The 10,069-nt window shown below is 39.3% G+C and overlaps 1 protein-coding gene across 1 annotated transcript; it reads left to right on the forward strand.

Annotated features, from left to right (window-relative positions):
• The first annotated feature begins 5,355 nt into the window (after positions 1 to 5,355).
• On the forward strand, positions 5,356 to 5,511 carry LOC133726858 (ATP synthase small subunit 6, mitochondrial-like). The gene has a single exon (XM_062154502.1). The coding sequence runs from the start codon at positions 5,356 to 5,358 to the stop codon at positions 5,509 to 5,511; it is 156 nt and encodes a 51-aa protein (XP_062010486.1).
• The last annotated feature ends 4,558 nt before the right edge of the window (positions 5,512 to 10,069 follow it).

The following is a 10,069-nucleotide window of genomic DNA, read 5'->3' on the forward strand; positions in this document are numbered from 1 at the left end:
GGGTGGAGAGCGAGAGCGAGAGAGAGAGAGGATGATGACTAAAATATAACAAAGAACTAAAAGAATCACAGGAAATTAAAATATTTCAGTCTGCTTGATCATGCAAGGCATAGAGATCGATGAGCTAGTGACTGTCATGGCCTTTCCTTCTCTTACCATTATCATTGTGCATGAATTAATCCAGAAAATTTTGAAAGAAAAGCTCCCAGAAACGAACATGGGTTACATTACTTGAGCATGGAGCTCCGTCGAATGTGTAAAAGGGAGGAAGGAAGGTGGCTGCTGTGTCCAGTCGGCCGCGGACATGCTCCGTCGAGCTAAAGAAGCTACGTGATTAGCAGCTCTCTTAGCATTTCTGCTTGTCTAAGCCCAGCTATTATCGGGTTGGCCAGAACAGAAAGGTGTAGGCCCATTACTAATGGTTGTGCAGCCCAATCCACCAGATAAGGAACATGTTTTTTTGGTTCTCGTATATCATCAAGGCAAAAATCTAGCGACTTGCTGACTGACTGTCGTGGCTTTTCCTTCAACATGGACAAAATGACATTAACTTGGACTAGAACAAGTCAAGCCATCAACAGATTAGAGATTTGAAAGGCAACCAAGCCCTGTGGATGGTGCACATTTTTTTTTTTTTTTTTTTAACATGTTTTACAAGTCAGTTCCCTACTATATTTATCAGTTTATTCAGTCAGAACTCATTAGTCGAATAATAATTCATTTTTCTAGTCAAATAAAAAGATGCATGATTGTAACCAAAAAAAAAAGATGCATGATAACCAAGCCATTCGTTTTTCATGACTACCACACATGTTAACATTAGCATGACTCGGTCCAATTATTAAGTGACATATACTTTTTTTTTTTTTTTGCGGGTAAAGGTCATCCATTATGCAGCTCAGCAAGCAGTACAAAAACGATCCCCCCTATGAGGGCGACAGAAAGAACCGTTCCGTAGAAACTACTACAAAGCCACCCCTAAACAGAGCAAACAAAACTAGTAATCTCCTAGCACACCCACCTTCTAGTATTAATAAGTAGAAGCTCGAGGAATAAAAATAACGCCTCCAATATAGGGGTTCAATGGGTATCTCTTTTCTTTGTGATCTTTCCCACTCAAAACAAGAAACAAACAAACCCATTATCTTTTTGAACAAGATAAAGGATCAGAATTAAAATAACAAATAAAAATAAAAATAGGGTAACTGCGAGGGCCCAAATTGGCACCCTAACAGTTAAATTCCAGGCCCAACCCAACCACCTAAGACAAACCCTAAGTGAGAAAGCAACCCTGCCGCCGCCACCAAACACCACCTGCCGGAGGACGCCAACTGCGCTTTCACCACTTTGGAAAGCCTTCACCACTGTCCTCCAAATTCCGTCACCGGAGATGATAGCATCCCAATACCAGTCCCAGTCACCCCACCGAGGGTAAACACTAAGTGAGGAGACAGCCCTGCCTGCGCCACCATGCACTGCTCGCCGGAGACCGACACCCGCTCTTCCACCACCACTAGTAGCACGCGAATCCGATTCTGGGCGAACTAGCGCCGATGACGAGCAGAGCACCATAAACCCAATATCACCCCAATTCTGCCAGCTATCTTCGCCGCAATCTGAGCAAACACCGATGCCGGCCCTTGCCGCCATCATCCCCAGAGCACGCTGACCTGGATTAATCATCCAATCAGCAACCCAATCACCAGCGTTGGGCTTTACAAACACCATCTGTTGAGACCCGTGAGGATGACCCCAGAGCGCCTCCTTACTAACCACACCACCATTGCTGCGAACACAAGCCACGAACACAGCAAAGAAAATAAGGCCGAAGCCTACAAGATACAGGCACCGTCGAGCACGCCCGCCGTTACCAAGGAACAATCCAGATGAAGGTGACAAAACCTCCTTCTTGGGTGAAAGTACAGAGCCGCCACCAGCAAAACCTAGCCGCCGCCAAGCTACCTCTCTTGCGAGAGTTAGAGAGAGAACCATCTTTTTGCAAATCCTAGCTTGTTGACAACAAGGGGTTAGTTGAACCCTATAGAAAGGCCAAATATTAAGTGACATATACTTGCTGAAACCTGAAAGGTAGACAATTAGTTGGAGTCGAGTGGAAACTTGAATACATTTTAGATTCAATAATGGCATGTTTACTAACTTGGAATCGGAATGAGAATGGATGGAATGATTCCGGAATAAGAGAATTTTGTCGTTTACTTACATGTAAGGGAATCGGAATGGTTGTGGGTCCCACATCCTTATCGGGAATCAATTCCTTAATACTCAGGAATTCGATAACCTAGTGGGGAGATGGGTTTAGGAATCAACCCACTCGGAATCAAGTTTTTATACCAAAAATACCCTAACATAATTTCAATAACACCAAATTACCCAACCCTCGAAATATATATACTGTTGTCGACATCAGAAAACATCAACTCCCAAAAAAGGAGACCCAAAGACTGACTCCAATTTAGAAGCAACATTACTGCTCTACAATCTAGGCCATAGACCAAAAAAGGGTATAAATAAAATCCCAGATAGAAACTTGATAAAAAAAAAAAGGTTCAATCGAATCACCCAACATTCTATCATCTTAAAGCACTAAAGTTGCAAATACAAACGTTATCTGTCATTGATTACAAGTAAAATACACATATATGCATATATATATATATATATATATATAACCAATAATTTTAGCATTTGGTCAAATAAAACAAATCAAATAAAAATTAAAAAGCGGTACCTATTCTTCTTGGAAAATAGCTTGTTCTCGTTAATCATTTTACTGCTACAGCAGACAGCTAAGTTTGCAAACTAGAATTTTTGATTTTGATAACCATCCTGCATTGTCTCCTTTGGAACACCCCTTGTCTCTCGAAATTCAGCTGGAAGACACCTCAAACCCAGTAGTTTTGAATATACTTGGATATGAAGAATAAGCTCTGAACAAGTGATAAACGAATAACCATAAACATCTGGATCAAATGAACCTTAGCTGGAGTCAAACACTCATATGTAGAAGTTGCCTTGACCAATTTTGTGATCCTGCTTGAGAATTTCATAACATCTTCCTCTCTAAATTATCACCATATAGAAATTCCACCTTAGAAACATTGGAGAAATATTTTTAAAAATAGCTTCTTCTCATCTAATCCCAAAACAATATCAAGTTGCTTCTTCTTGGCTTTCTCAACAAATTCATCATTCTGTGCTTTTTCTAGTCTTCACCACACCAAGAGCAGCAACACACATAAATAATACCACATAATGAAGAAGAGTACGTAGCAACAATTGAGATAGCTGAAGAGGAACAACACCTCAAAGGAAAGAGAATCACATCAACAATAAGTCAAGTAAAGATTCTAGCATCAAAATCACCATGAAAATATCAAAATGAAAGAACAATAGATTGACAGAAACCTTAACATACCATGAGAGAATCAAATGAACTCCTTCTGAAGCCTAAACAAAGCAAACAGAATCACATCAACATAAAAGACTTGAATTTTTTGGGGACCCAAACAAAAAGGACCAACCTTTGAAATCATATAGCTGTCTTTTTCCCTTTTCATTTTCTAGGGGTATTTTAGTAATCGAAGTAGTTTAATTCTCATTCCTAAATGTAAGTAAACAACATCAATCGTAATCAGTTTCATTCTTATTCTGATTCCACATGGTAAGTAAACAGCTTAATTGAATTAAATTATTCCCATACCGATTCCTCTCTCCTCCCATTCCAGTTGTCTCTGATTCATGATTTATTCCGATTCCAAGTTAGTAAACGTGCCATAAGTTGAGTAGCAAACCTTGTCTCTACATGTTAGAACACCTTAGGCTTCTTCATCCCTAGTACCCACCCCAGTCGGTGAACCAATTTTTGTTCTGGATCTTTAAGTTTTCATCTTCTTCTTCTCCTCCTACAATCATTACACCCCACCCTTGTCTTCATTTCTGTCTCCTTTAGCTTTTACTTGTGTTTTTTCATTCCACACCTGCTCATCACCGCTGTCCATTAATTTCAAACCCAAACCTCTTGGTTCCTACACCTGTCTTCACCGCCTCCTAATTTTCAGGTTTATTCATCTCCACCTGTAACAAAGTTCTGTTACAAAAGTGTTTAATACTTGCTTAAGTGGGAGGCAGGAGGACTAGTTGGAGTTGAGTGGAAACTTGAAACTTGAAATGAATTACATTTTAGAGTATCTGAGCTTTAGTCAAGTGGGATATTGGAGAAAGCTAAAATATTCACATAATCAATACTTAGTATTTTATTTAAATAAAGAGATGCATGATAGCCAAGCTCTTATATATGTATTCATTTTTCAAGAGTACCACATATTGTTAACATTAGGTTATATAGAGTCTATTCACTACTACAGAAAATGAAGCACACAACACCTCTCATACGACGCCACACCCGTTTCTGTGGTGTGAATGATTTTTCATTTTTTCGACGACGATTTAAAATGTCCGTCTTCTAATATGAATTCAACCAACGGGTGTTTTTTATGCAGGACTTATGAATTGTTTCAGAAAACGTTTATAAATGGTGTGGTGTGAGGTTAAAATGGTATATAGGGGTGGCAAGTTTCCCACCATTTGGCAGCACTTATATTTCCCCAACATGTAGTGGTGACACAACGGTTTGTTTAAAATTGTGGTATGAATCCATAGGTTTGCAAGAGAGAAACATGTCTACCAACATTTCCCCAACTATTTCCACCAATTCTCTCCCCCCATACCCATTTCTCTCCACCCAGGCAACAACAGGAGGCAAACTGAAAATTTAAAATTGGCATTCAGACAACATTTATGTGGAAAAAAACCATTAATGGCTTGTACATATACATCAACTAATGATTCATCCATGTGTCCTAAACCACTACACAATAGCAATCAGACTAAATTAGAACACTTAAGGGAAAAAAAAAAAACTATAGCTAGACACAATAGCATTCACTCCCAACTATCTCGACACAATGACATTCACTCCACAGCACTCTCTTTCCAAAACTCCTACCACCCGACCCTGACTCTCTCTCCAAGCTAACCCGACTCTGAAGCTCTGAACGCTAAATCCACCGCCTCTGAAGCCCCGACTTTGGTGGTACCAATCCCCGACTCTCTGGTACTAATCCCTGACTCTGAAGCCCTAAATCCGAGATTTGTCTTCGAATCTGGTAAGTTCTCTTCCTCTCGATTTGGGGGTAAAAGTTTAGGGGTTTCGGGTTTCTCATCCTCTTGCCCTAAATCCCCGTCACTCACTTTTGATTTCGGGTTTCACTTTTGTTTTATTCACGACTTTCTGTTTGGTAAGAGAGGAAGAAGAAGGCAAAGAAATCATCGAAGATGAGAAAGTTTGATCCTTGGCCTGTGTTCTTTAAGCGCGAGTGGAATCAGAACTGGCCTTTCCTCGTCGACTTTGCCATCACCGGGACTCTAATCACCAAGTTCTCTCTCAGTCTCACTGGCACTCCGCTCCATCTTTCTTTCTCATCCCAATAACAATTGAGAGAATCGAACGAACCTCTAGATGTAACCTAATTTTCACCCTTGCTCACCATTGGAGGTGAGCCCAAGAGGTTAAGAATGAGATTTCAACCGTTTATTCGAAATTACATAATAAAAATGATAGGATGAAAAGAAAAAAAATGTAAAATAAATAAACGTTCAGCCCAATAATAAATTATCGAAAGGCCTAAGTTCGAGTTGTTAAATAACAACTTCGTCCCTACCAACTGTTCAAAAAAGCAAAAACCTCGTTCTGTTTTTGGCGGGAATTCAAGAAACAGAGCAAGAAGAAGTTTCGGATTCCTATGATGGAGATGTATCAGCGCGACGGAGGGGTCGTCAAAGAAAGTACCAGCATTGTCTATAGAGACATCAACCGTCACACTGGGCAACGCCATGTGATTAAGGAGTTCTCGCTGGCTAGAGTCGACGCTGGTTAGCGTGAAATTTCTTCACTTCAGCAATTGGGTAACAACCACTCCGTAATAAATCTGGTGCATCATCACTACTCTGCACATTCACCAAGGGTTCTGCAGGTTGTTTACGAGTTCATTTCCTCCAGCCTCCACCGGTATTTACTTACTCATAGGATTGAAGGCCTCCCTCTCCCAACCGTTCGATCGATAATGTACCAATTGTGTCTAGGTTTACAATTCATTCAGGGTATGCTTTAAAGTATTACAGCTAGAAACTGATCATATATCTACACTAGTTTTGCTTCCGTAACTAGGTTTCAATGGCAAAACAAACCGATTCTAAACAAAATCAAAGTTTAAGAATGACCATAAAGTCAGAGTACAAAATATCACAATCAGTTCCAATGGTAGAATCACAAGGGGAAAAACATTGGAAAAGTAAATCAGAAATTTAAACTAGTAACCGGACAGAAAGACACACCTGAACCATTAATGACAGGTAGCAAAATCGTTTAGAGGATCGCCGCTGCTGTAGAAAGAGGAAGGAGTCGAGTTTTTTTTTTTCTAGTTGTGAATATGAGCTATATATATTTGCACGCTCTCATAAATTTGCCGCGTGTCTCCCGCCGTTCTTTACCTGTTTTTTGTTTTCTTTGTAAAATCGTAAAACAAAATAAATTCAAAATTTTTTAGTTCCGTCAAATAGAAAATATTTTAGAAACTATACTTTATCGACTGTGAAATTACTTTAGGAAATTTTTTAGCAAAAGAGAACTTGATATTTCACCACTTTGGAGATTCTATTGGTACACCCGTGGTGTGCTAAACATTGTCAATACCCTTTTGAATCGAAATTCTTTCGTAGTATAATTTCACCTTTAGTAAATTATGATTTCTAATAGCTGTTCTAAGTGATGGATCTCAAAAACCTCGATCCGAACTTTTTAAATAAATTTTCTTTCTTTTTTTATTTTGAAAAATCATATAAAAAAATTAGATCAACATTTCAGAGTTCCGTCAACTTGAGAATTGTTTAGAAATCATAATTTAGAGGTAAAAAGATTTTGGTGAAAATATAAGAACATAATATTTTGGCTAAAAAACGTGTGCTATAATCCACAGTTTTGAGCGAAAAACGAAGATTTTGAAATTTTTTGTTTGTTTGTTTTAGAATAAAGTTATAGAGGTCAGTTTTCCTGGGCTTCGGAAATAATTATATGGTGTAAATTGCATTTTTTTCATGTGCTTAACCTCACTTGACATAGACATGCACATGGTACCATTAGCTTCACTTGAATGACATGACACCGTTAGTCTCACTTAGCATAGGCATACAATATATGAAATGAATGAGTTTAGAGAAGAAAGTAGATAAGTAGATATTCTTGATCGATTTGGAATACCAAATCGGGTATTGTTTGCAATAAATGAATGACCGAAAAAAAAAAAAAAGGAAAAAAAGACTATCATATGTTTTTGTATTTTAGAATATGTAATATTAAAAAAAAACAAAAAAGAAATTATTATTTAATCTCAACTATTAATTGTTATCTAATTTGATGATATAAAATCAGAACATATAATCGTAACTATATTTTAGGTGGCTATTGATCCCCCCTTCTTTATATGTCCTGGTATGTTTTAATTGTCTACTGCTTGTCTTCTTTTTTTATTGTCTATATTTTTTCACTTTTCATATTTCAAGGTCATCGATTTCTAGAAACAACTCTGGATATTGTAAAACATGCTTTCACAAAAGCCACAGGAGAGGGAGAGCGAGAGTGAACCCTAGTTTAGATGGCGGTTTTTCACACCGTGCTCAGTGTTGGCGCTCGAGGTCGACAGGTTTGGCTTTTGTTGTCATTGACTTCCAAGGAGGAACTGTGAGTGGAGCAAATCGATCGGTGGTTTTCGATTGAAGCAGATCGGAGGCTAACGTTTTTTATCTGCAGAGCGGCAGCGATGATCGACGGTCGGCTGGGTTGCAAGTCGAGGTCGTACCAGATCGGCGCCGGATACAAATTGGGGCCGAATTTGGGTTTGTTGGTGGTGCTCTGATCGTTGGTGCACGGATCTGGTTGGGTTTTTGACTGGAGTTGTCTGGTTTTGGATCTTTGCTGATTGAAGAGAGATGGAGTGGTGGAAAGGTCGACCGCCGGAAGTTTAGATGCCGGCGGCAGTGACTGCCTGGCAATGTGTTTGGGCTTCTGTTTCAAGAACTCGGATTTGGGCTTCAGCCTTTGGGCCTGTGACCCATTTGAGTAAGCAGATTTCAAAGAAAAGCAAGAAGACCAACCTGTTGCCGAGGTTGTTAGCTGCTAGATTTTAATTTCTGCTATTAGACAATTGGATGCAAGTCTTGTTTAGGTAGGGGTAAACTTTATAAGATTTTCTAAGATGTTTCTAGTTGTGATTTGTACCACAATTACGTGCCGGAAAATTAGACTAGATGAATGATTTTTCCTTAGAAAGCGAGGTTATTCTTGCTTAGTTAGGCTTGCGTCATGCGAGCGTCCCATTAGACTTTAATGAGTTTAGTTTGGCTTAAATAGGTTATCCGGTTTTCCGGATGTTCTTATGTAAGTTATGTTAGACTCTGGCCTGTTTCATGGCTTGATTACTAATGGAATCTAAAGAATTCTTAGAATAAGAAGAAATATTTTCTTAATTCAAATTGATGAATGATTAAAACATTTTATACAGCAAATCACCTAACAATAAGTATTCTAGATCATGTAGGATTTGATTTCTCAATACTCCCCCTCAAGATAGAGTGTATGTTGATTACACCTATCTTGCTCAAGAGAACAATGAACTGTTTAGAACTCAGCGGCTTGGTGAACAAGTCGGCTAGCTGCTCCTGTGTTTTGACATGAACGGTCTGAACCAATCCTCTTTGTACCTTTTCCCGGACAACGTGACAATCGATTTCAATGTGCTTTGTCCGCTCATGATAAACTGGATTTGATGCTATATGAATTGTGGCCTGATTGTCACAGAATAATCTGACTGCACGTGTGTAATTAACATTCAAGTCCTTCAACAGATTTCTAATCCACGTAATTTCGCAGCATGTTGTTGCCATAGACCTGTACTCTGCCTCTGCACTGGAACGAGATACAGTTCCTTGCTTCTTAGTCTTCCATCAAATTGGTGCATTGCCTAAGAAAATGCAGTACCCGGTAGTAGATCTTCGAGTGTCCTTGCAACGCGCCCAATCTGCATCACATTAAGCTTTTATTTCTAATTGTCCGGTGGAAGGCAGTAATATCCCTTGACCTGGGGTCTGTTTCAAATATCTCAACACTTTGTAAGCTTCATCCAAGTGAGGTTGGCGAGGCTTGTCCATGAATTGACTCAAAATGTGCACTACATACACAAGATCTGGTCTAGTGATTGTAAGATAAATGAGTCTTCCAACCAATCGCCGATATCAAGACGCATCCTTTAACAATATTCCCTCACCTTGCCGTAACACCAAGTTCTGATCAATGGGAAATCGTGATGGTTTAGCTCCTAGAAAACCAGCATCCTCAAGAACTTCAAGTGCATATTTGCGCTGACTCAAAACAATACCTTGTTTAGATCGTGCTACCTCAATGCCAAGAAAATATTTCAACTGCCCCATGTCTTTGAGCTTGAACTTGCTTGCAAGAAATTGCTTCGTCTTCAAGATGTCCTCCAAGTTGTTCCCGGTTACTATGACATCATCAACATATACTAACAAGGCTGTAAATCTTCCTTGGTAATTTCGGATGAAAGTGAATAGTCTGACCAAGATTGACTAAACCCACCAACCTTAAAAGCAGCAGAAAGCTTCAAAAACCATTGTCGGGATGCTTGTTTCAATCCATAGGATTTGTGAAGTTGACAAACTCTATATATGCTCCCCCTTTCGTCCGAAACCAGGAGGTAGCTTCATGAAAACCTCCTCATATAAGTCACCATTGAGAAAGGCATTGTTGACATCTAATTGGTGGAGATGCCAACCCTGCAAAGCTGCTAAACTGAGAAGGATGCGAACTGTGGTGAGCTTGGCTACAGGAGCAAAAGATTCTCGATAATCAACTCCGGCAACTTGACTGTAACCTTTGGCAACTAAACGAGCCTTGTAACGTTCCACGGTGCCATCAGGA

The sequence above is a fragment of the Rosa rugosa genome, chromosome 1 (assembly GCF_958449725.1).
Source record: "Rosa rugosa chromosome 1, drRosRugo1.1, whole genome shotgun sequence".
In the NCBI taxonomy this organism is placed as follows: domain Eukaryota; kingdom Viridiplantae; phylum Streptophyta; class Magnoliopsida; order Rosales; family Rosaceae; genus Rosa; species Rosa rugosa.

What these genes read in the sequence shown, in the direction of transcription:
- LOC133726858 (XM_062154502.1), top strand. Translation starts at nt 5,356, where the DNA reads ATGAGAAAGTTTGATCCTTGGCCTGTGTTCTTTAAGCGCGAGTGGAAT.